General features: G+C 42.2%; 1 protein-coding gene across 8 annotated transcripts in view; it reads left to right on the top strand.

The window, feature by feature from the left end:
* The window catches only part of pdlim5a (PDZ and LIM domain 5a), a 107164-nt gene extending 80091 nt beyond the window's left edge, over positions 1 to 27073 (top strand). For 7 of the 8 annotated variants that reach the window (XM_080765148.1, XM_080765146.1, XM_080765150.1 and 4 more), the window contains 7 exons: positions 7144 to 7221; positions 13290 to 13372; positions 18032 to 18233; positions 19980 to 20160; positions 22614 to 22734; positions 23640 to 23755; positions 23883 to 27073. In XM_080765148.1, coding sequence (XP_080621274.1) covers positions 7144 to 7221; positions 13290 to 13372; positions 18032 to 18233; positions 19980 to 20160; positions 22614 to 22734; positions 23640 to 23755; positions 23883 to 23972 — 871 coding nt within the window. In that variant the 3' untranslated portion in view covers positions 23973 to 27073. The remainder of the gene's footprint in view (positions 1 to 7143; positions 7222 to 13289; positions 13373 to 18031; positions 18234 to 19979; positions 20161 to 22613; positions 22735 to 23639; positions 23756 to 23882) is intronic. The other variant, XM_080765149.1, reaches the window with a different exon arrangement.
* The last annotated feature ends 811 nt before the right edge of the window (positions 27074 to 27884 follow it).

The raw sequence follows: 27884 nt of genomic DNA on the forward strand, positions 1-27884 counted from the left end.
TATAAAGAAATCTGTATACTGTATATTGTATATCCATTTTGCTGTGATTTATAGTGTTGATAAAAGTATATAATTTTTCTTGGGTCGGTATATCAACTGGCTGTAGTCTACGGCTGTTGGCTGTAGTTTATGTGGTAGCACAAGCGATGTTAGGTTTACAGTATGTTAACAACCAAACTTATTTTCTGAATAGATTTAATGTTGGAAATCTGTCAAGGGAACCCATGGTAAACTCACTTCCAGGTTTTAGGACTACAAACTGTAGCACTCGATGTGTACCCATCCCTTTTACTTTAACCTTTTCACCTTACACCTTGCATTGTCTTACACTGCAACTGTCTCTGCACACAAACCCTTTAGGAAAGTTATCTATTAATAATAACATATTTGTTATCCCATTTCTTAATTAGATAACAAATTTGATAGACTGAGAGGTTGCTTAATGCTTACACTAAGGTTACGCTGATGTAAACACAAAGAATGCTTCCGTTTTCACCTTTCAGTTAACAAAGTGTGCTCCATGTTGTGTCTCTCTATCAGTATTATATATCAATGGACACATTAATAATGATGCTCTCTATCTGTCAGTAGTAGATATACAACATTTCAACCATCTGACGAAGTAGACATTCCACACACTATCTGCAGTGGACTCTGTGATGTAGAGGCCATACCCACATCTGTTCACATTTCCCAACCGCAGCCACAGACAGTGGGCTCATCAACAGCCACTCAGGACTGTCCAGAGGAGGATGCTACGCCTACAGCCAATGTTTCCAAACACATACCAGTCCAAATGGATGGAAAGAATGTCACGCCTGATGACAAGCCCTTACAAGTGTCATCTACAACAAGTCCTCTATCAGTTTCCATTGCGATGTCCTATTCAATTCCTATCACCATGCCTTGTCGAATACAAACAACCCATTCACCTGACACGATGTACATTTTGGCTCCAATACCGGCACCCATAGTGTCCACAAGCTCGACCCTGAGCCAAATACCAATATCTCTTGCCCAAACTCTAGAGAAGTCTTTCCCATTTTCCATCTTAATACCAGCCAATACATCCAACGGCTCTCTGTGTTCGAACCCCGATTCCCCCCAGAAAGCAGAATCCCGTGTCAGTATAACTAGTCTCCCACCAGCACCAACACTAGTGGCATACTCCTTAAATGATAGCAAACTCCTGTCAACTCAAATGCCAGCAACCTGTGCCTCTTCTGAACCATACTCTGCATCTGATCTGAGACCAGCTGTCACTGATGCTCTTCTCACGAAGACACAAAGCTCTCAACTGCCTGCTGTTGTAATCAGTGACAGGTACACAGATGCCGGTTTGCTCTGTGCAAGTTCTCAGCACTATATTAATCTGGCATAGGACATCCTATTGCATTAAAACATCTGTTGTCAACATATAATTTCACCTCCTCTGTTTTACCTCGCTCTAGCAGTTCTCCACAGCCGCCACCAGATGTCAGCACAGGCTCAGAAAAAGCTAATTCCAGAGCGCTTTGGACTAGCCATGATGGTGAATTAGATACTCCTATAGAGCCAGCAAAAGAAGATATTGCTCATTGTGAGCTCTCATCTCAACACAGGTGCTACTGTAGGACTATATTATATTTATTTAACTTGTAAAAGAAAGCCTTCAGTGCTGTGAGGTAATGGTTTCCTCTGTCTGTCTTGTTTTCTACCATGTCTATGTCAAACATCCACCTTGTAGTTCTCCAGACCATGTGAAAGCTCATCTCTGTCATACCCCAACCTTTCAGCCCAAACCAGTCAGGTACAAAGGTTTCAAACATTTTCAGTGGAATTTGTCATCCGCCTCACTTCTGACAAGCAGCCCACCCTAAAGGCCTATTCATAGTCTAGATTTTCTTTGGGGAGGTGACCACCGCTCCGGTGGTGAGGTGACCACCGGAGCTGTAATAACGTGGAGTGGTGGTGAGTAATAACAGAGAGAAGGGCTGGGGAGAGCGGTGGTTTGCTCTTCACCGCGGCTCCGTGACGTCATGTTGTAGTTGCTGTGGTCACCTCAACACCGATAAATCAGACTATGAATAACGCTTAAGCCTAAGGGAGCCACTGGATTTAAACCATGATCAATTCTATCTTTATGGTGCATTGTATGTTTTTAGCTCCCCACCTCGGCTTATTGTTTTCTTGTTATAATGTATACATCATTTCTGTACAGTACATGAATACAGTACATGCACCTGTACTGTATTGTGTGTGTTCAGGAGAGAGCTCCTGTTGAGTCCTCTGGACTTCCTTCCTAAAGCGGCCCCCTGCCCCCCTCCACTCACCCCCAGTGCTCCCACCCAGCCTGCACGCAACTCACTCGCCAACGTCCTCAGACCCATGCGTGGCAGGTGGGTGTGCAGTTGTGTGCATGTGTGAGTGTCTGCGTGCCTTTGTGTTATGGTGTTGAAATTATCATTAATATCCTCTAGTTCCCTTTCTTCTGAACAATCTCTTCCACTTGTCCTAATTTCTCTCTCCTAATGATACCTTTAGCTTATCTTTGTCTTTTGTTTGAACTCCTCATAATGATGTCTTCATTCTATGATAATATGTTAATCTGTTACATTTTTTGACATTCGCTGGTCAGTTCAACCTATCAGAGCCCTCCTCAGTTGTCATTTTCCAAGTCTTTATTGGATGCCCTTCTAATCACGCCAATTACCAAAGACGCACCCTTATGCTTGAGGAAGAAGAAGCGTCGAAGTGTCAGTGACCTTCACCTACCCAAGAACAAGAGGTAGACACACAGATCAGATCTGGGCAAAATGGACCTGTCAACATAATTATTCTCAATTACAGAGAATTCAGTTTAAAATGTTGTAAACCAATGGACAGCTAAATCAACACTTGCCCCCACTCCCCTCCCACTTCTATACTAACGTCACCTAATTACCCAAATTATTAATTGTGAAAGTCTTGATCATTATTTTGATTTATTTAAAATAATTACACTTCAACTGCTGTTTGAACATAGTGACGCTTAACACTAAGCTAATCAACAATATGCATGGAGATGATACCTCTGGATTAACATAAAGAAATGGCTACTTCAACAGTCCTAGCATTGGTTTAGGACTAGTGAAGTGCTATCATATACTTTACTGGTTGGATCCAACAATTAGGGATTGAGACGAATTCAGATGGAAAATAAATAGGCCAAGTATGCAATGTTCTCCCCCCCTAATTCCCCTGTTTGTGTTGTACATGTTCTACAACAACTGGGCTGTTCCATTCACAGTACCACATGTATCAGTAATGACAACATATGACAGCTATGATGTGCTGTGGTCACTATAAGATAACTTAGGCAGCATATGGCAAAGGGTTCAAGTTGTAGATGTGTGTGTGTGTGTGTGTGTGTGTGTGTGTGTGTGTGTGTGTGTGTGTGTGTGTGTGTGTGTGTGTGTGTGTGTGTGTGTGTGTGTGTGTGTGTGTGTGTGTGTGTGTGTGTGTGTGTGTGTGTGTGTGTGTGTGTACAGTACATGCGAGTGAGAGAGAGGAGGGAGAACATGTGAGAGATGGTGTCTGTGTATGTATGGATGTCTCTATGTACAAATGTGTGTGTGGGAAATGTACCCACAAGAGTGCTATAGTTTATGAGATTTGAATTTGATCCAAATAATTTGATCCAATGCGTATAAACCATCTGTTGTACAGGGGGAGGATTCCTTGGGCACTGCGCTGCTATCGTAATGGGCCATTTGTTCATTGTTCAAACCAGACCAACACGTTTATGACTTGTATAATGCAAGTTTCTGTTGTAGCTACATGTACATGAGAGCTTTACTGTATATGAACAGCTGTTGAGCACATTCTACTTTCCATAGCTGACCATCCCTTAATGCTATCAAACAAAAAAGGTCACTGTTAAGCAAGGTTACGTTTTTGAGAGCCGCTAGCCCCTCCTATGCCCAGCTTTCCGGGTTTGTGTAAACGCAAACATTGGTTTGTGATTGGGTGATCACCCCATAGCGATGATTTGATTGGCTGAGCAAAGTACATATTGAAGATAAAAGTGCGGGCAGAAAAGTGAATGACTTTTTTGATGATTTGATTGGCTGAGCACGGAATGTGATGTATGACGATGTATGATGATAAGAGCGCCCCTCACTTCACACAAGTGTGATTTTTGAGTTGCGCTAGCCCCTCCTATGTTCAGCTTTTAGTGTGAGTCCACAAACTTTGTCCCACACAAACATTACATTACCATTGACAATGAATGATGACGAAGGTGAGGACGCAAATTGTGATTGGCTGGAATGGAATGAGATGATGTATGATAATGTACAAGGATAAGAGCACCCCTCACTTCACACGGGTCACTGTGATTTAAAAAATCACACCCGTGTGAAGTGAGGGGCGCTCTTATCATCGTACATCATTCAATAAAAAAAATATATATACTTCCCCCATGAACTAATTTGTCAACTTATGTTATTATCTTTTAATCATGATGATACAATGTTAAAAGAAAATATGGTTGGGGGGGCGTGTTCCCTCCTGCGCGTCATCAGTGCCCATACCCGAGGCGGGGTTGGTGAAAGGGCCGTTCTGTGTGGAGTTTGCATGTTCTCCCTGTGTCCCCTAGGGTAGGTATACCTCACAAAAACATGCAGTAATCTTGGGTCTCTAAACTACCTCTCCCTGGCACCTGATGGAGGGGAAAGGAACTGGTCAGAATAACGTGTTCCTTCCATGCGATATGTCCGGCTGGGGAAACTCCCCACTGTCAGGTGAAAAGAAGCAGCTTGGACTCCTCATGCATAGAAGGAGGGATGAGGTCAGTCCGCTGCAGGTTGGCAGAGGAAGTGTAGCGCCCAGGATTACATTAGATAATTGACACTGGGTGAAAGAATTGTTTGCAAAATCGTGAGATAAAAAATACATCAAAATCAATATATATACAAGCCCCAAGCTGTTGCACTGTGTTTAGAAAAGCCGATTTGCTCGTCCACATATGACGTAAATTATCATTTCATTATCAATGGTATAATGTTTGTGTTGCCACAGAAAGCCGATTTGTTCAGACGTATACGACGTAAATTCTCCTGTCATTGTAAATGGCACGTGTTGTGACGAAAAGCTGTATATAGGAGGGGCTAGCACCCCTCAAAAAGACATCTGATCAATGGAGCTGTCTTTTTTTTATTTTTTATCCCACGATTTTGTAACCCAGTTTTCTTTTCACCCAGTGCCAATTATCTAATGTAATCCTGGGCGCTACACTTCCTCTGCCAACCTGGGGGGGAGCTGTCTTTTTAACTTGTAAACCAACAGGAAGAGACAGCTATGGACCATTCAGACTACTGGGGGGTCAAATTATGAAAATATGACCCCCAGTCAAAAAACACTTTGTTTGAAATAGACACTCATGCTTGTGTGATTTGGGCTGGGAGGAGGAGTAGTACTAAGGTCCTATACGTCCTCTCTGGGGGGGGGGGGGGGGGTGTCCTACGGATGAATATCTGATCAATGGAGCTGTCTTTTTAACTTGTAAACCAACAGGAAGAGACAGCTATGGTCCATTCAGACTAAACATACATACACACCGTTTTCTCCTCTTCCCTCCATCCCTGCAGTGTTCTGTCTCTCCTTCATTACCCATGTAGTTAACAAGACCCAGGAAGTCCAGATGGTCAGCGCTCTAACCAGATCCCATTGAATCAGACCAGCAGAGATCTCCATTAATCAACCAATCACAGTCTAGGGGAATTCAATTACCCACCCATCTAATTGGCCTGATTGGTGGAGTATATTAACGAGCTGTGCTGTAATTGGCTGTAATGAACGATGGGCTGGGGAGCATCTTGTTTCCTGCTCTACTTGTCACCTGTTGTTAGCCCATTAGCGTAGCTAATGTGAACGAATATCGTTGGCTTGTTCGCCTGGCTAATGGGGATAGATGGTGCAACGGTCAGTATAATTTCACAGAAATAAATGGATCTCACAAAGCAGGCACTGCTTAATGTAAGGTTTAGCTTTTGATAAGCTAAAGCCTCGTCATCAACAACAATCTAGTGAAAGTTTAAAAAAAAATTGTTTCACAGTTGACCAGGTATTAAGTATTGTTTTCGGCTGCGTATGTGACTACCTCGGCCAATCAAGGATTGTGATTAGTTTCGGCTGTGTATGTCGGTGACTACCTCGGCCAATCAGGGATTGTGATTTTTTGGTGAATTGAGATGAATTTTGTCATAGTGTCTGAGCAAATAGGCATGTCATGATGATGTACAATCATAAGAGCGCCCCTCACTTCGTTTTTGAGGGGTGCTAGCCCCTCCTATATACAGCCTTTTGTCACAACTCGTGTCATATTGACAATGAAAGGAGAATTTACGTCATATGTTACGTCATGATGATGTACGATGATAAGAGCGGCCCTCATTTCACACATGTGTGATTTTTATAGTGCTATAGGCCTGCCTCCTTTTTTAAAATACAGTATTGTTATTACCGTATGTTGAATTGGTTCCCAATTAAAACGGCAATGAGATCAGAGACGTTCAGTGGTCTCAGGATTGTTCCCCAAATCCTTTCTGGCGGTTACTGTAGTAGGTAACTAGTACTAAAGTATGTACAATGCACTGTTTCCTGTCAGACATATGGAGCACATATTGATGTGCCTGAGAAGAATCAGCAGTCTGGCAGTCTGTTTCCTATAGAGAGTACTTAACTGAAGCCTGCATTGCCTATAGGCTAATTAGCTGGAATGGATGCTAACACAGCATTCCACTGGGTGCTTTATCACAATGTCTGTCTGTCATAATAATCATGATGTTGTTGTTTCCCATCATTTAACTGCATGTGTATTAATTAGTTACCCATATTTGATTAGATGCTATTTACTTCTAGTTTCTTCACGCTTTGTACAACTTACTTGGTCTGTTGATTCATTCATTTATGTTTTACTGTGTTGTGTACTAAATATAGTTGTGGAAACACCTACAGTACTACTTATTTGCAATGGTCAGTAACAGACTGGAAATAACTGACAATAATAAGCATATTGAAGCCACAATTTCTCTCCTGATCTTTCTTCATTTTGTTCTGTCCTCATTGTATACTTTTGTTTTTTCATCTCTGTATCATATCATCTCCACTCGCACGTCAAAGAGTGTCTTGGCACCAGTCGACGTCAGGTGTGGAAGACCCTCTTCTCTCCTCCCCAGTCAATGCTGTTTATGTTTTTAGGTAAAACAAGGAGAATACTCTCTTTTACTGTTCTTCCCTCTCCTTTCTTTTTGAAATGTTAAATTATCCCACTGGAGGCCTAACATTATTATCGTATTTGAAAGAAAACTACTGTACACAGCCAAAAATGAGAAATCCTTTGTAATTTCTCCAAAAATTGTGTATTTATTTAGTGTAAAAAATAACCTTGTTTGAGACACATACTACTGTATGTGTCAAAAATGCATCACATATGCATCCTGGACCATGCCGGAAACTGGACTGGAAAGACGCGGCCAGTACAGACCTAGGGTCAGATTTACTCATTTACTTTTCTTCCTTGGAAAAAAAAAGTCTCCGAGGCTATACCGATTTACTGACTTATTTTTTTAATCCAAACCGAATCAGCAGCCAGGGAATTTAGATTTGTTTTGTGATATGGAGAAATTATTGTACATTTGGGCATTTTTGGAATTATTGATCCTACATCAATAGGGTAAAATGATCATACAAATATACATCTGGCAACACTGTATGTTTTCCCCTTAAAAATAATATATACTCATGTTTTACATAATGAGGAGGCTGATGTGTATTTAGAAGGGTTTCTTTACAAATAATCACTGCATGGGTACACACGCATTCAGGGGGCAAAAACTAATGTTTTGCCCAACTTAGGGCCGATTCATACTCCTATTTTACCGCTGTTTCTGCGCTGTAGTGCAGAAATGATTCCGGCTCGTCGGTACACGCCCCCCCCCCGAGCCTCAAATTATGTCACATTGTAGGCTCTACAGAGCCGAACCGACTTTTATTCGGCTCTAAAATAAGAGTATGAATCGGCCCTTACATATTAACCATTATTTTCTTATAACATTTACCGGTACTTATGAGAACATACATGTAAGGCAAGAAATCAACAGTGTAGGTTTAGAATATTGTAGTTAAATAAAATATTTCACTCACAATACTATAACATTGTTCATTCACATATTTGCGCAGACATTTATCATGATACTGTATAAACCAATAACAACAACAGTAGTCATAACATTATAATTTATTTCATGAATGAATTGCTTTATGCTGACAATTTGAAACACGCTCAGCTGATTATAGCAGCAAGCTGCAGTGCATGATCATTTGACCTCAAGTACAAGTCTTTATCAAACCAGAAAGATGCATTCTATGTTCTCCCAAATTAACGTGCTATTCTTCCTAAGTTAGTATGTTCTTTGCCTTATTGGTATTGAGAAACGGCCCTTGTACCTCTGCTTTGGAGCTTTGCTCTGTTAGGTATATGCTCTATAAGTCTTCTGTCCCCTGTATGCACATCTCTGTTATGACACTGCACCCAAACCCATGCATTATTAAATGCAATTCATTATTCATGCGGGATGAAGTTAAGCTATTTTATCACACTTATTGGGGTGATATTCTTGCCTCTATGAGAGACCACTGAAGCTCATAGACATTGTGCTAAATACACAGCATTTTAATTGTGGTTGATGGACTGATCAATGGCCTTACACTATATGTTTTCAAATCCAATTCAATTCAATTCAAAGGGCTTTATTGGCATGAGAAAACATACGTTTACATTGCCAAAGCAGAAAGAACAATACAACAATACAGCAATACAATCAAAACAAAAATTATGTACTTTGAAGGTCAGAATCTTCAATAGATCAACTTCTGTGTACCAAGATAACTCGATGCAGGTATAGTGCAGGAATATACACAATGATTAGTCTTAAGGGTGGTTGTGTTCCATTTGATATCCTTCTCCTATCACAGCAACTCACAAATCTTGCTGCTGTGTTTGCACATTGTTGTACTTCGCCCAGCAGGTATGAGAGTTTTTTGTCATTGGTCATGTTTTCAAAATCTCCGTGTGTGGTTGTAATCTGTGGGAAGTATGTGTCTCTGATGTCTTGGTACAATGGACAGATGGTTAGGAAGTGTAGCTCGGTTTCCACTTCGTTTAGTGTGCAGTGGGTGCATAGTCTGTCTTCTCTCGGGATACAGGTCTGCCTATGACGGCCTTTCTCGATCGCGAGACTGTGCTCACTGAGTCTGTACCTAGTTAAGATTTTTCTTTGTTTTGGGTCGGTCACGGTGCTCAGGTATTCTGCCACTGTGTATTCTCTGTTTAGGGCCAGATAGCATTCTAGTTTACTCTGCTTTTGTGTTGCTTCTTTCCAATGTGTCAGATAGTTTTCCCTTTGCTGTTTTATAATTTGGTTTAGTCCAATGGGTTTTCTATCTCGTGGCTCTGTTTGTGTTTGTGCCCGGAGTTCCAGGGCCAGCTGGCTGAGGGGGCATCTCTCTAGAGTTTCACTGTGTGTGAGTGCCTTGTTATGGAGTGCATCTAGGTCACTTTCTTTTAGGTGGTTGTAGAAACAAATCCAGTACATGTTTTTGATTATTATTTTTGCTGACAAATCTTGCATAGTGCAGCTTTAAGCTACAGTACATGGAGGCCAGCTTTTGGAGAAAGTGTGAGTTAAATGGTTTTGGATGGAGTCCTGGGTGGCAGAGTGAACTAAAGTAAACCTCAGTGCTCGAGACCATTGATGTTATGAATGTCCTCAGCGTTTAAATCAAGTGTGCTCTGTCTGTGTGCGGGCGTGTACCGACGACTGTGTATGTGTTTGTGTGTGTATATGTATGTGTGCTTGCATGCATGCTTGCACACGACACACACACACACGCGCGCGTGACGTGACGTGTGCGAGTGTGCGCCATGGCATGTCAAGGCTAGGCAAGGATGGCAGCTGAGAACACAGAGCATCCACAGAGTTGAATCCAGACATACACACACGAGATGCATTCTCTCTCTCTCTTGCCTGCTTTTCTTACGTTTCTCTTTCTCTCTCTCATGCAAGCACACACACACACACACACACACACACACACACACACACACACACACACACACACACACATACACATACTATACCACTCACCAGAACCATGGCAGCAGTTACCATAACACTCATGTCCCAGGAGTCCCCTAACAACCAGGCACAGGGAGAAGACAGCGATGATCCAACAGTTGGCACTAGTCGCATCGATGCGTTATGGGTATAAAATGACTGAGTGAGAGATTGTTGGCCCACCCAAGTGTCTCAGTTGGTGAAAATGACCTGTGTTACACACTCACAATATTATGTGCACATATTATGTGCACATGCAGGCAAACACCCACACAAACCAGCGCACACGCACACAGAGCATGTGACTAATAGAGGGTTCATTCATTGTGCTTCTTGTAAAAAGCCAGCGGTTAGGTTGAGGTCTCAGGGCAAGACGCAAGTGAGGAGGTGAGAGATTTGACTCCCTTCTGTGTGAAGAACTGTGGCATCCCTGTGCAGTCTGAATTCAGTGTGCACAGGGCATTAAATCCCCTTCCCCAAGAGAGAATGTGTTTCCTTGCACTATAAAACATATCCATCATGAAAAAATGATTTACTCTTGTATTTTACTTGTTCCAAGAAAATGCATGTTACTCAAAGAGCAATTCATTGCACAAAGAAAAAAAGCTGGTGAAAGAGACAATTCTTTATTTAGCATGAAGAAACCTTGGCTTGCCCTAGCCTCGGTCCCAGGCTTACTTATCTGCGAAAAGAAAAGCCTGGTCACAACGTAAGGCAGAGAAGCTATCAGTGGACGTATCCTCCGGAATATCCGTCAGATGTATTTCCCCCGGATACGATATTTTCCCGACCAATCACAACACTTTCAAATCAGTTTCATTCGCGGAGAATGTAAACTGATTTTGTAAAGCATCAACGTCATTTCCTTGGGCAATACTTCCGCTAAAATCCTGCAACTTCCGCTGATAGTCTGTTGTGTTGTGTGTTCCTCATGAGGCATGTGTTTCCTTAAAGCTGAACACTGTTTTCTCAACAGAGAAATAGTTCACAAGAAAACACTTATTAGTTATCCTATAGGCTCTAAGTTTATATCCTGGATAAAACTTTTATTCTTCACCTAATGCATCAGTGAATACGAACGGCACAAAGTTGCAATATTTTACGCTCAGCAGAGGCACACACCAGGGATGCAATCTGTCCGCTTTGCTCTTCGCCGCAGCGGTGGATACACTATCTATGGCACTTAAATCTAATAATTTCATTCAAGGGATTCATAGAGGTGGCTCAGAACACGTTCTTTCATTATATGCAGATGATTACTTATTATTTATATCTGACCCGTTAACCGTTATACCCCAGACAGTTGAACTATTTAACAGATTTGGATCTTTTTCTGGTTATACATTGAACCTCTCAAAGAGTGAACGGTAAATAATTTAGCTCTTCAAATTCCAGAAATGTGTTTTCCCTTTAAAATGTCTAAAAACTATTTTTTATATTTAGGTGTGAATATCTGTAGACAATTATCAGATATTTCCCATCTCTACACACGCACACAGAGCTTAAATTGGACTTGGAAAGATGGAAGAGCTTACTCATAACCCTAGCTGGGAAAGCCTTCTGTGTCCTTTTCAAAGCATGCCAGTCTTTTTACCCAAATCCTTTTTTGGAACAGTAGATAAATTAATTTAGTCATTTAGTCTACCACTAACTCGACACGGTGACAAGCTCTAAAAGAACAAGCATTAACAGGTACACCATGTGTGTCAGGAGGGAGTACCAGGAGGGATAGCGAGATACATTAGAATTATTTATTTATAATAATGTGTGAGTATAATGTGTGAGTATCAGGACACCATTTCTACCATTCTAGCTGCATTTTACTGTGGGAGGGATGGGAAAATGAAGAACAGGGGGCATCCATCCATCCATCCATCTTCAACCGCTTATCCGTAGTCGGGTCGCGGGGGCAACAGCTCCACCAGAGTGCTCCAGACTTCCCTCTCCAGAGCAACATTAGTGACTTCCTCCTGGGGGATCCCGAGATGTTCCAAGGCCAGTGAGCCGATGTGTTCCTCCAACTTCACATTGGAGCATCTATGAAACAATTCAAGGCCAACATGTATGTTGGGACAGGATTATAGGCTCATTCATGTGTTTTGGTCTGGATTTCTCCTTTAATATTTTGATACCAATACTCATACTTTTACTCAAGTAAATTGTCAAAACTGAACTTGCACACTATGTCCACAATAGGGTATTGCTACTTTTACTTAAACATAGAGTAAGTCCTCCATCACTGGCTATTGTACTGGCACTGCTGTGTTGTGCGTGCTCTTCTATTACCAGCTATTGATACAAAGTGATAGCATCACTTATGGTTGGAATTGTAGTGAAAAGAACATGGTCCAGCTCTGGTGTACTGTACCAGGAGAGGTTCCCCCATGTCTTCCCTGCTGGTCAGTCTGGGTTCTGTCGTCTTGTTGAATTGACCATTTATTCATAATCATTACACTGACAGTGAAATCAATGTAGTCAATTAGTCTTAGTTGTTAATTAGCCTGGTATTCATTCATTCGTTCTGAAAGAGTGTGCTGTCACTTATCCATCATTAAGCAGGTGTTCTGGAAACTGTTCTGGTGTGAAATTGGCACCTCACACTCTGAGAAGGAACATTTTCGTGCATGCCGTAGTAAAAGGTAGAAAGAGTGCTCTAGTGTTTTGGTTCTAGCTGAGCACTGTGTTATTTTTGCTAGTACCATGTTGTCAGCAGGTGGTCTGCAATCTGTCTGTAATTTGACAGTAATGTGAAAGTTATTTTCTTTTCCTTTCTTTTTTTTAGCTGTAGAGGAGAATTTGACAGTTTGACTACATTTTAAAGTAAAATTGGCATGGATTGCTACAGCTCAATTGTGCTGGTATGGTATGGGGTTGTTTCAGCGTCTATGCAAAGTGTCAAGAAAAGTCACTTGCTCACGCACGTGAGTTTAGAGAGAGCGACAGAGACAACTCTGATCGGAAATGCACAACACTAGAGAGATAGTCTTTGGCGTTTTAGTGTGATGATTTAGTGATGATGATGTGTGATGATTTAGTGTGATGATTTTAGTGTGATGATTTGAGTTGTTGGGAAAGCTAGGGTAGCAGGGATATTCTCATTCATGTTCATTTAACTCTGCTCTTATATGTCCATCATCTGTCCCCATACAGCGAACAGGGGGAGGAGCCTGAAATCAATAGCCATGAGTCTGCTGCTGTCAAGACCATGATCAAAGGACCTGCAAGCAACAAGGGTAAGACGCGTGCATGGGTATGTACTGCATGTGTGTATATGTGTGCATGTGTACACAAGGTAGATACAGTTGCATGTGTGCATAGCACCTCTACCGACACAGCTGCACACTGCCTCTCTCCTAATTACACTAAAAAACGTTGTACAATGGTGTTAATGAACAAGTGTAGGCTACCATACATGCCAACCTTTGCACTGTGCACCACTTGCAATTCCTCCATAGGGCTGCAACTATCCATTATTACATTTTCTTAGCGGCTAGTCTCACATATAACTGAGCGGTGCAATTATACTTTTATTGTGATAGGTACTGTACTGTACTCTGTACTGTAGCCTACTGTATGGTACTTGTATTGAGTTATAGTGGTCGGTGTGAACGGGCCTGTAGGCTGCTCAACAGTGCAACTTGAGGTCACCCAACAGTACTGTTCATACCCCAAACAGACATACATAGGGACACACAAAGTCATTGGAGTGGTGTGCACGGCTCAAAAATAGTGAAATATATATTTTATTTTATATTTTATTTATTTTTACTTTTACCCTGTAATGACAAGCCCAAGATAGAGATCAATTATTACCGGTAATCAATTATTTAAAAAAGTATTGATTAAATTGATTAGTATTACCATTACTTTTGTTACACCCCTATTCCTCTATGCTGTATTTTAAATTTCACATGAATGAAAGGCATACATAAACTCAGTGCCAAAGTATTAGTGGTTTAACCAACTGTTCTCATATGTAATCTGTGGAAGTGTACATTAGTGTACGTTAATGAATGCTCAGCTGCCAAATCCAACAGAACGTATGTGTGTACGACTGTACAGTATGTAATTTACCTTACCATAGGCATGTTGCGGTATTTTGTCAGTAAATTAACAGGCGGAATATAACCAAGCTCGGGCACCAGAAAATGTTTTCTTAGTGTAAGTCATGGGGAATGTATGCATACCCAGCATGTAGATTTTCCCCTAAATAGATTCTGAAAAATAAACTTTCATTTAGGGATTGAATAAAATCTTGTCTTATAGATGTATTTTGATTGATTAATGTACTTCCTCCCTACAGTTTAAATGTGTTTTTTTTCCCTCATACATCAGTGCTTGCCTTCAAGTCATGGCAAAGTGTAAAACTGTGATTTACTGGCATAGGATTTAATGTTGTTGCAGTCATTTAGTGAGAGGAAAGAAGCTAATTTTCCATGGACGAGGCGTGACATATGTTGTAAAATAGGTCATTACAGACTATTTTCATTCCTTTTCTTTTTCCTCCGTGGAAGCCCGTTCAACACGTGAGAAGGCCTCCCTCTGTCCACTACTGTTAGTCACGCATGTACAAGATCTACTCTGTGACCAAAATAACACTTACTGAAGGAATCTGATGGGACTCAGGAATATCGGTTTAAAGGCAAGGACAACAGCAATAGCTCTGTTTGCAAGTTTGATACTGAGCTCTGACTGTCGGGGCTCGGGAGTGTTTTTTTTTATACATATGTACATCAATTCATTCAAAAGAGAGTCGCACACAATCTTCTTTCATTATCAACTGCTTTAAATACAATACCTTTTTGGCCATTAGGCCACCATCATATAGTATGTGCATTTTAGCAGATCTGTGTGAAACCCGGAAGCCTAATAACTCTGTTTGGGGGATTACCCGGTTTTCCATGCCAACCCCATCCCTCTCCTTATGCAACAGCATCACAGTTAGTTACAGTTAAGGCCCATTTATACTTCCGTTCAGAACGGATATGTATGTACATTCAGAACGCAAGTGGCATTGCTCACATATTTCGCCCTGACCTCCAAATGGAGGTTCACCCATTCCATCCACTAGAGGGCATGATAGGGTAAGAAAACAATCACGTGTGGACCTCCATCTTTGCAAATGCTGACCATTTCATCCCACCTGTGTTCTGGGACACCTTTGTCTTGCTGTGCAGTCACAGTGTTCTGGAACACCTGTGTCTTGCTGTGCAGTCACAGTGTTCTGGAACACCTGTGTCTTGCTGTGCAGTCACAGTGTTCTGGAACACCTGTGTCTTGCTGTGCAGTCACAGTGTTCTGGAACACCTGTGTCTTGCTGTGCAGTCACAGTGTTCTGGGCGATGTACATAGTTTCAAAGTAGTTTGCATGGCCTCTCCTCACAACTTTTTGCAGGGGATCACTACTTCCCCCATGGTTTCCTGTGGTATTGCACCTTGAGGTTACGTTCAGTTCGCATCCGTAAGCTTTCAGATAACAGGCAGAAAGACAGATGCCTCCAACCCCAACTCCTACCAAATGGACCATTGCGGATCCATTTGATTCCATTTGTACGCTCTCAGAGTTATGGTGGTCCTTGGCCCAATGCATACCAAACTGTGGGGGCTCCTTGAAATTAAAAGTTTCAGAACCACAACTCTAAATCATCCCTACATACTGAGAGCTGAAACACAGTCACTGATGCATGACATGTGATCCTAGACTCAACTTGCAAAAGATACGCCATGTCCACGCACACTCGCATACTCAAACACACGCACGCACGCACGCACGCACGCGCGCACGCACGCACACACACACACACACACACACACACACACACACACGCACACGCACACGCACACGCACACGCACACGCACACGCACACGCACACACACACACACAGACCTCTGAGACATTCCTATGAATAAAACACGGACACCTGGCTAAACAAGTACTTGGGATTGGACTTTACTCTAAGGTGTGTGTGTGTGTGTGTGTGCGTGCGTGCGTGCGTGCGTGCGTGCGTGCGTGCGTGCGTGCGTGCGTGCGTGCGTGCGTGCGTGCGTGCGTGCGTGCATGCGCTCCCAGCTAATCTCTGAAACTTCTGGACCGATTGGCATGCAGCCAGTAAGCCAAAGAAGACACTCCACCACAAATCAGTCTCGTAGTGGTGCCATATACCAGTCCATGGACTTTACATTTTGTAGGTGATTTAGCATTTTCTTTTGATAATGTGATAACATGTATCATACAAAATGTTACATTACGACAGGCTATAATTGCCTTCCAAAATGTGCCCAATGGCTAGAATTACAATTACACTCTTGAGCTGTATAAGCTATGGCAGAACACTGGCATCATAATATTATGACCTTTACATTAATATTATGACCTTTACATTTGAACTGTACTTAACGTGTATGTAGGGTGTACGTTACCTTTTCTATAGCATTTGCTGTACTGTACTGTATGTGTATTTGGATCATCTGTGTCCTTGAGACTCATCCACTGGCGGGGTCGCGTCCGTCTGCTTCAGCATAGCCTCGTTCCCAGCCTTTACTCAAATCTGCGAAGTGAATAGCCACTATAGACAAATCCACAAAGATAAAAAACAGAACAATGCATCACAATAACCTAAGTAAGACACATTAAAATGAATTGGGCTGTGGGTTGAAAGCAGTTTTATCAAAGGCACAGATTCAGCAAGCCTTACCTCCTCGGGCAAGGCATTTATAATATTGGAGCTCTAATTACAAAAGCAAGGTCACCTTTAGTTTTCAAGCAGAACTTTGGATCAACAGTGCTTTGGTTGAAGATGTGCAGAGACTGGCTGGCACATTGGTTGGGACTGGGTTGAGGAAATCTGATATGTAGGAGGGCGCAAGACCAGATCTGGCCTTATAGGGCTATAAACGGCCATAGTTACTTACCTACACATTACTACACATTTGTGATTACGGCTATGGCCGTTTTAGCCTAAAGAGTGTTTTTTGTGCAATGTCACAACATTGTCACATGTCACATATGTTGTTAATGGTATGGTCACATATTATGCCAATTATGAAAATTGCTCAACATAATAAGTTAGCATCCGACAGTTTCTACATGCTGGGGACCCATACTAAACATTTCTATTTTCTAACATAAAATGGTGTACTCAACATGTCCGGGTTCACATTCTGGCTACTAGACTATAATCTAATATACGGCAACCTTCCCCGTGTTTCTTCACTAGTCCGATCCAGAAGAACACAGTTTGCCGGCCACTGCTACAGAGCTGACAATGAAGTTATATCTTCCCTTCTTCTCTGGAGTTCCCTGAACCCCTGCCCTAGAATACGGATGATGGAGTTTAAGTGGTTGACGATAACATTGCAGGAGGTTAGCATTATATAAACACAAATTCCTGTTGAGCGGAATGATGGGCAATGTCAGCACATGTCATGACAGAACTTTTTTCAATGGTATCCTTTTAGACTACGCCCTATATCCTGCGCCACCCCTTACCCCTTACCCCTTACCTCTAAACTTATTTGCCATTTTTTACTATTTTAAAACATTTTAAAATAGTACAAATAGCCGATCTACAAGCTAACAATGTGTCGATGTAGATTGGCTAGTTTAACTATTTTTAAATGTTTTAAAATAGTAAGAAATGGCAAATAAGTTTAGGGATAAGGGGTAAGGGGTGGCGCAAGATGGAGCCCTAAGTGTTTCACTACTGTTTACATTTCTGCCTAATACAGTATTCAATAAATCAATCAAAGGATAGTGTTGCTCCAGGTCTGCCAGGTCCACAGATGTCTTTGATTAAACAGTTTGTTTTAGTTTGATCAATAACTGTATCCCTCCTCCGCTCCGCTCGCCCTCTCCATCCATTTAATGAATTGTTGTAATTGTTTGCTGAAGGTCGAGCGCCCCCAGGCAGTTTGATCACCCCGTCTTTTGGCATGAGAGGCAACAGCACCGCCAGTGTCCCGAGGGGTCCGGTCCCGGCCCGGCCCGTACCACAGGCCCACCCGGAGGACGAGGACTCATTGGTCCAGATGGCAGAACACATCCCTGCTGGGACACGCACACCCATGTGTGCCCATTGCAACATGGTAATCAGGTGAGGATGGAAGAACATAATACAAACAAATGACTTAATGCTACTGTGAGACAAAGACTATGTTTGATTGGTGTCAGGCATGGCCATATATGGGCTGTGTGACTGTGTGTGTGTGTCAGGCATAGGCATATACAGGCGTATATGGGCATATCTATCCAGGCAGACACAAACTCAGACAGACAGGAACTGCATATGTATATTGTCTATACACTGCAGTATACTGTATATGAGGACCCCGAGGCAAGCAAAATTGTGCATAAACGCACAATAATTGATCGAACCCACATTGGAAAAATGATTTGTGTATGACACTCGAGAGGCCCGCTTAGAAAAGGAAAGTAGAGTCTGACCCTTCTCACTGTCATGATGAGGCAGTCAGCCAATAAACACATGTGACAGGAGTGTAGATAAGAAAGAATTAAGTTGCACATACTCACTGACATGTAGATTATAGATGTTTGCGCCCGTGTACAGTACATACAGTACACACAGATGCACACACGCACACACACACAAGAATGGGATTATGTTGTCTTTGCCCTTTGACTTGGCTTTGGTTCATGTAAAGGGGTCTTGTAAAAGTTTGCCTGGGGAACCTAATCCGAAACCTGGTCAGAAAGCAACATGACGCTAGATTCTCGTAGCACTATAAATGTGTCAGAGTGTGTGTGTGTGTGTGTGTGTGTGCGTGTGCGTGCGTAAAAGGACAATGACATAAGGGGAGCATAGAGCTTAGTGGTACTACTAGATAGGTGTCAGGTTTGGTACATCATTAGCTCAGCGTTAGAAGTGATGAATAGAACATGAAGGTTCTAACTCTGGGCTAATGATGCACCACACCTGACACCTACCGTATCTAGTAGTACTAAGCTTTATGCTCCTTATTGTCATGCTCCTTTTGCACGCACGCACACACGCACACATACAACTGTACTCTCGTCATAACACACACATGAACGCAAACACTATTGTCAGACGGCACACATGCATGCATGTGCGCATGCACACACACACACACACACACACACGCACAAACATTTTAACCAGAATAATTGCACTTCACACCTTCCCCTCGTCTTTCGTTTCCTCCCTCTTCCTCCTTGTGGTCTTGGTCTTTCCTTTCCGACAGATAAGACTGTGCTAGCCTATAGCATTATCACACAACTTGTGTAGCATTGCATTACATCTAATCCGGAGGATAGAGTTGCTAGCAGACGCTAATGGCTGCCAAACCTGGATCAGTATCAAGGTTAGCTCAGGTTAGCGCTTGTGCACTGAAAATTAGTCTCTGTTGTGTTACCACTTAGTCTAATCATCAGGTTGGATAGGGACAAGCTGCTGACTTAATGGAAGTGAGTCATGGTAGTTACAGTGGGCTTCTAGTGACACCTCAAGAGTCATTTCTAAACAACTCCCCCGTGGCATGGATGCTGTCTCCCAATTTAGCGCAGTGGTTTTCAAACAAGTCCAGGTCAATTAAGGCACACCTGGAATTTGTGACAGTGACAACCACAAATTATGAATGGAATATATGCAACTAAATTTACTTTGTGTAGTAAATTCCATATCCTAAATTATTTTATTTTAACAACTTTCATCTCTGGCAAGTTGGCAACCAAGTTGAAACCACTTCATGCAACTCAACACTGTTTTTAAGACTTTGTTATTCTATACCAGTCAAATTAAAATGTATTTCTGTCCGATTACCAGTCTGTCAGCCTGACTCTGTGTGTCTCTTATCCTCAGAGGACCCTTTCTGGTAGCCATGGGCAAGTCATGGCATAAGGAGGAATTCAATTGTACCCACTGCCATACGTCCCTTGCAGACATTGGCTTTGTGGAGGAGCAAGGATCCGTCCACTGTGAACACTGCTATGAAGAGTTCTTCGCCCCAACCTGTAGCCGCTGCCAGGCCAAGATACTGGGGGTGAGTTATATTGTGCACAGTAAAATCCTCCGTGTTCATTTAACTCAGAGAGTGGTACATGAACCCTAGCATCCCTACTCTGGGGGACATATCATAAAAAGGGAACATTCAACAAAAATAGCAGATCTGCAATAATGTAGATCGTGTGTGTATGTTTGTATGCTACTATGCTTGTGTATGTCTCCATCTGTGTGTTTCTATCCGTTCCTTGTCCATTTAAGTGTTAAAGGAGAGGGGTGGCCCCTGTACTGTAAATCTGGGATGCCAGAGATGCAAGTACACTGCAGCAATCCAGAGAGTTAATTTAACAATTTAAGACAATTCACTGGCATTTGATGCTTTATTTTACATAGGCCTACTGTAGGAGAGTAGATGGAACTCAAAGGCAGAGGGTGGGAAGACATGCAAAACATGTCCTTGCAACTTAACTCTCCAGGAGCATACCAGGCACCCATCTCAGAGTTACTGTAAATTAGCCTCTTTCTTTTACTGCTAAGTACGAACATATTCGTACCCCTCCCCCTAGGGACGTTATCTGCTAAGTACGAACATGTTCGTACCTAAAGCTTTACACCAAATATGAAACGGTTTATCAGAATACCACCTTTTTACATTGGCCCGGTTGCTAGGCAACGCCTCCGTCACCCCCAGGACCAGGCTTTTTTCACACACGCCATAGACCACCATTGAAAGTAGGATTTCCAATGCCTCATAACTCTGAAACTACGAGCGCTGTCCTACTATAGGTGACAGTCATCCATCCGATGTTCGGATGTGATTTGTGATTTTCTATCGCATCGCTCCTGACATGTTCACGTTTCTGGCGAAAGGTAAACAGCGTGAGTTAATGCTAATATTATCCGATCTTTACAATGGCGGAAATGAAACTACCTAAATATATGGAAAAATCCCTGGCAGGGTTTAACTACCTTCTCCCGCCACCAGGTGGCAGACAAAGATTTAATTTTAAGCTCTTCATATGCCATGCGAAAATTGCCGATCCACAAGCTCACAACATGCTGCAATGCAACACACTGTGAGCTTGTAGATTATCTATTTTATTTTCATTTTTTTCATAAGAATGATGAGAATTTTAGAAATGTTTCCAAATAGGAATGCCAGGGTGGTTAACACTCTGAATTTTGGAGTGTGTTTAGCGACCTATAGGCCACAGGTGGAGCTTGAACCTCATGTGTCAGGAAGCAGAGATCAGCTCTGACGTTTATCCCTCACATGCTCTAACCTCCTTAGGCCTCAATCCCTTTCAACCCTCCACTTCTCACACATCTTCAACCAGCTTAACCCTCTTTATTAGCCAGTTTTCTCACTCCCTCCCTAATCCCTCATTTTCGTCTGCCAGCCGTCCCATTCCCGCACAGATCCCTTGCCCTGTCCTGTTCTCACAGATGAACGGTGGGAACGGTGTGTCTCTCTTAAGCCGGGTCACGCGGCTCCAGAAAAGGCAAGCAATATGGAGGAAGGACCACTGATGTCATATGCTGACGTTCTCTTGTGGTCTTTTTCATGTTGGCCAAACAAGTAGAGCACACAAAACACAAATAAGTGAACATAGATCCAACATTAGAAGCAAAACTCCCAAAATCCCAGCTAGCCCTACACACCAACACAATGTTTTTTGCTTTATGTGACGATGGCTTTACTGATTTCTAACCAGACTGTCATTCCGTATTCACTATTGAATGTGCCCCCAACTCCCAAGGCACCCTGATTAGAGTTCTTCCTCACCTCTACCACTGGATGTACTCTTTGTACCCTTAAAGCAGACTAGACTGCCCTAAATTGATTTGGCCGGTTTTGAAAATTTGTTTCACTATTTTCCCCCTTTTGGGCTCTGGTGTCCCAGTCCTGGTCCCCACTTTTAGAACCACTGGTTTAAATAAGTACTGTATCTCACCATCAGTCTCACCATCACCATAATGATATGGGGTTTGATGAGGTCAGAGTGCCTTGAGTGTACAGGGTTAGATGAGGTCAGATCAACATATGGAATGTCAGAACAGGTCAGCTCCATGATGTATATGGAGATCTAAGGATGGCAGTGTCTTGAGTGTACAGGGTTTGATGAGGGCCCAGCTAGGGCCGGGCCTTAATTTTCGGGCCTGTTGAGAACTGTAGTTTTCGCCGGTTGCCGGGAGCAGCTGCACTAATAGTTTGAATGGACAGGTTTCAGTCAAAAGGGAGACATCGAAGAGGAAGGACGGGTGGGATCAACATGGAATGTCAGAACTGGTCAGCTCCATATATGGAGATCTAAGGGTTTGAGGTTTGAGGTCAGCTGGCCGGCTCCATATATGCAGATGTTGGTGATGATTCCGTCTTCTCCATCTATGGCTATCCAGGGCTTGATGAAGGCCAGTGATGAACATATACCACTGTACCTAATTAAACTTGTGTAATTTTAATTTTATTCATGTATTTGTTTATTTAAATAGGAAGTGATCAACGCCCTGAAGCAGACGTGGCATGTCTACTGCTTCCTGTGTGCTTGCTGTCAGCAACCAATCAGAAACAACACCTTTCACATGGAGGACGGCGAGCCCTACTGTGAACAAGGTGAGGAGTTCACCCATTGGACATGGCCGCTTAGCCTGGCGCGGCCAGACTCATAGCAAGGATTCACTGACGCTTCCTCCCTGCATATGAGTCTGGCCGCACCAGGCTAATGGCCGCTGTCTTTTCTTTTGGTGAGGCAAGCCGTGTACAAGGAGGCTATGGCTAAGTGCATATACAGTACAGTGCACAGTGCACACAAAAAGGGGCTCCCCTTTTACACTCTCAGATTTTTTATTTAAGTGTGAAAATGTTTTTGAAAGCATTTACACTGAGCTTATTTTATTATGTTAAAATAATAATGATAATGAACACCGATACTTAGTTGTTACTTGGGCAAGCAGAGCGCTCAAATACTGCGATTGGCTGGGTATATACATATGTCGGTGTCTTTTTTTGTTTAAGACCGTAGCCCAATCAGGGACCAGCATCTCTGGCAACGTCATTATTAACAACAAGCAATGAGGGACCAGTATTCCTGGTGATGCCAGTGGTGATGTCATTGGCATCGCCACTTCGCCAGTGGTGATGCCAGTGGTGAGCGCACCTCATGACGTCTCTACTTCAATTCCAATAGGATTAATGATTGAAACAGATTTGGTTACGTCACCATGATGCCATGAAGCGGTGATGCCATGAAGCGGTGATGCCAGTTGTGACTTGTGAGCGCACCTCATGGCGTGCTCTGCTTGCGCACAAGTAGGCCATACATGGTGCAAGGCGCAAGTTGGCACCTCGACAGAGTGCAATTCTAGTTTGTGTGTTCTCACTGTGACAGACTTCTGCAGCTTAAATCTGAACATATATTCCACTTAGACACACAGGAGGAGACTTAACATCTGATTTAAGCTTTTAATTTGGTGTAGTTGATTCATAATTAGTTGGCGTCCTGTTGCTTTTCTTTACAGACTTCTACAGTTTGTTTGGGACTGGTTGTCACGGCTGTGAGTTCCCCGTCGAGGCTGGAGACAAATTCCTGGAGGCTCTTGGCTCCACCTGGCATGATACCTGCTTTGTGTGTGCTGTACGTAATGACCTTACAGTACCAATGCAGTATACATCATTTTATAATCATTATTCCAAAAAGGAATATCTGTGTGAAATGTCTAACATGTTCCTGTGTGTGCTGGTATGTGTTTTAACTATTCCAGGTTTGCTGCACCACTTTGGAAGGCCAAGCCTTCTTCTCTAAGAAAGACAAACCTCTCTGCAAGAAACATGCACACACACTCAAGATCTGAACCACCAGTGGGATCTTCTACACAAGGGCTTCTTAAATGGTGGTTTTTTTATGCCATATATATATAATAACATTACATTATGTCCTTTACCCATGCATTTTTATTGGTGTGGTGGAATCTACCAGCATTTAGGTGATATGACATGAAAATTCAATGAAACCGATACTGTATATAGAAAAAGCTTTTATGGAGGTGGTGGCTCCTAGTCAATGGTAAGAGAAACACTGCTGGGACCAATGCTCAGGGACCCACGCTCATTAAAACTAAACATGCATGTAGTCTTGTCATGTGAGGTCCCCTAGAAACAGGCATATATTATGACTCTTAGCTTTAGAAACATTTCTCCACATACCATTAGAACTCTCTAGAATCTATACCTCTATGGCCTTGTAGTTTGGATTTTTAAAGCTATTTTTCTTTCTTTTTGTCTATTTTTATCAGATCTGGACTGGGACTTAGTACCGGTAGTCTTGTAACCCAATAGACAAAAGAGAACCTGGTAACCTGTTACAATACAGCTCTATCATTACATACTTAACATGCACGCATATGCACGTGCGCACACACACACACACACACACACACACACACACACACACACACACACACACACACACACACACACACACACACACGTGCATGGCAAGTCAGGACACTGGCATTATGTGAGGTTATTCTTGTGAGTTTTTTTCTCAAGCTGTAACCAAATCTAGAGTAACATGTGACCAACAGCTACAGCAGGGGTCTTCAACAGGTGGTCCACAGAGTTACTACCTACAGTATGTCCAGCTTCTGTGTAAACACAAACATTGAAGACAAATGTGATTGGCCAGAATGAGATCACACGGGTGTGATTAACCACTTGAACCCTGGAATCCCTATTTTGATGGAAACATCCAAAAATAGCTGATGTTGGAGCCGCGAGGCATTGTGGGCTTGTAGATTTGCTATTTTCGGCAAAGAGATTTAGTGGAGAGGGAAAAAAGCGTAGTTTTTCCCTAGGGTAGGTACTCATAAAAAAACATGCAGTAATCCTGGTCTCTATACTGCCTCCGGGTGCCCCGTGGTCAGCCGGGGCACCTGATGGTTAACGTGTTCCTTCCACGCGATACGTCCTACGGGGGAAACTCTCCCCTGTCAGATGATAAGAAGTGGCCTCCTCACTCCTCATGCATTGAGGAAAGCATGAGCTCAGTTCGGGGATCTCCCCACGTTGTCAGAGGGATATAAGTAACCCAGGATTACAGTTTAGGCAATTGGCACAGGGTGAAAAAATGGGTTACAAAAATTGTTTTATAAAAAAAATAGCGCAAATGTCTGAAAATGTTTGATTCAAACAACAATAATGATAGTGTTGTCAAACAAGTGTACGAAGCGATCGATGAAATCTACAAACAAAATCTTGTACAATATGTAGTGGGGGTGGGTCCCAGTCCAGCTAAGGGGTCCTTCATGGCCTGAAAAACATTGAAGACCCCTGAACTACAATATTCAGTTCAGGTCTAGTGAATAATACAGTGACAGAATCAACTATAGAACTTCCACACTTATTTTAGTATTATTATTATTTTTTTATATCAAAGACGTGTACAGTAACAGAACATTATAAAAGGTGTTACTAATTTTAAAATACATGGCAAAACGGCAAACATGTTTGGGATGCATGGAAATGAAAATATAAATCTTTATTGAATGTTTTTCAACGTATGTGTGTCGTGATTAGACAAGTTGTTTTCACACAGGCTGAGGCTGGCTAGGATGTGGTATGTGACCTGACCAGTTGCATAACATCAGTGCTTAAAGTTGTATGCAGCTTGTATGTACTTTTTATTTACTATTGTACAGTATTCTGTTCACATTTTATGAGTGTAGCTTCATTGTAGAATCATGTTTCAGCATACATTTCTTTCTTTGGAAGAGAGAGAGAGAGGGAGAGAGATCTTAACCGAATAGCTCTGACCTACCTAAAGAATTTGACAGAGCTATATGATTTATATTTTATATTTATGTAAATGATAACCGTAGTAATGCCCCTTTATTTGTGATAGTGTGTTGTATATGATTGGGAAAAGTGTATATCGTATTTGGGTTAGAAGTTAGTTTTTCTCCAAACTTCACTACCCACAAATCCTCCATTACCATACCATACCATGTTCTGTACTGTATTGATAAGGGGACATAATTAAAAATCCAACAGTTTTCAGTGGTTTACAATGGAGGGGGTTCTTCCGCAACCTGTGGTCACCCACAGAAACTTTATTGCCCTATCGATTACTCACCCCATTGAGACTTTCATTACTCACTCCATTGAGACTTTCATTACTCACCCCATTGAGACTTTCATTACTCACCCCATTGAGACTTTCATTACTCACCCCATTGAGACTTTCATTACTCACTCCATTGAGACTTTCATTACTCACCCCATTGAGACTTTCATTACTCACCCCATTGAGACTTTCATTACTCACCCCATTGAGACTTTCATTACTCACCCCATTGAGACTTTCATTACTCACCCCATTGAGACTTTCATTACTCACTCCATTGAGACTTTCATTACTCACTCCATTGAGACTTTCATTACTCACCCCATTGAGACTTTCATTACTCACTCCATTGAGACTTTCATTACTCACCCCATTGAGACTTTCATTACTCACCCCATTGAGACTTTCATTACTCACCCCATTGAGACTTTCATTACTCACCCCATTGAGACTTTCATAGATATTTTTATTTTTTGTAGCATTCCCAAGCCACTAGTTTGAAGACCAGCAGTGGTTCCCGCTATGGAGATGCAAAGAGTCTCCTTTGTGATAAAAACACAGCTTTCTTTTATTCCCATCTCATCTGCCAAAACCGAACGTGCTAAGCTCCAAGTTAACTTTATTTGCTATGTGTATTAAAGGATCCCCATTATAGACACATGGATGAGCCTCTAGACTTCCTGGAGTCCTGGGGTAAGGTCTCGACTCTCTAGACTATATGCATCTCCACCTACAGTATGACACCATGTACGTTACACACTGTTAAACTCTATGAATTGGTTGGAGATAAAAATGTAAACATGGAGAATAAATGTTCCATTATGCTCCCAAGACAAATATTTTGTGGTCTTTCCATGTTTGCCAATCTTAACTTTCCAAACGTCCTGAGTTATTACCCGAATCAAACCACATGGTTGTTTGTTTCCAGCCCCTGTACTAGTGTGTGAAATACCAATTTTAGCAGATGCGTATAGTTCCACTGGCCTATATGGAAGCCTTCCGGTAGGAAAGAGAGAGATGAACTAGATAATATAATTTAGGATGGTGAGAAAGATGGAGAATGAGATAAGGAGGCACCGAGGCAGTGAGAGAGAGAGAGAGAGGCAGTGAGAGAGCGAGAGAAAGGAGGGAGGGAGGCCTAGTCATCCAAAAGGGCAACTTAGGTCAAAGCGGCTCCATGAACAGATTATTCTAGCAGCCATATCATTGTCCACACAATTAACAGGTGCACATCATGATGAGAGATAATATTTATTTGATTTGCACAACAGTTTATAGCCTACATATGCATATTTAATATGTTTGTTCTGGACAAGGACATGATGCTATAAGTCAGATTGGGCTGTTTTGAATTGCTTGGCCGGGTAGTACTAGAAGCAAGTCATATTTAGAACAGAGTAGCCTACCGTAATTATAGGTTCTAGGTAAAAAGTTGTACAGTAGGCCTATTTGAAGGACTATAGATAACAGTGTGCTCACGGTCATACCATAGAGGCAAATATCTGGCTTGATCCTAGAGCAAGCAGGTCATTACAGATGTAGGCTAGGAATTTTACCTGCCTAATATTTAATTGAGGATATGTTAGGATTTAGGAGTAACTTTTAATGCATCTTCTCTTTTTCGGCCGGTGCTACTGCACTA

The sequence above is a fragment of the Protomyctophum bolini genome (assembly GCF_963924005.1).
Source record: "Protomyctophum bolini genome assembly, chromosome: 6".
Lineage (NCBI taxonomy): Eukaryota > Metazoa > Chordata > Actinopteri > Myctophiformes > Myctophidae > Protomyctophum > Protomyctophum bolini.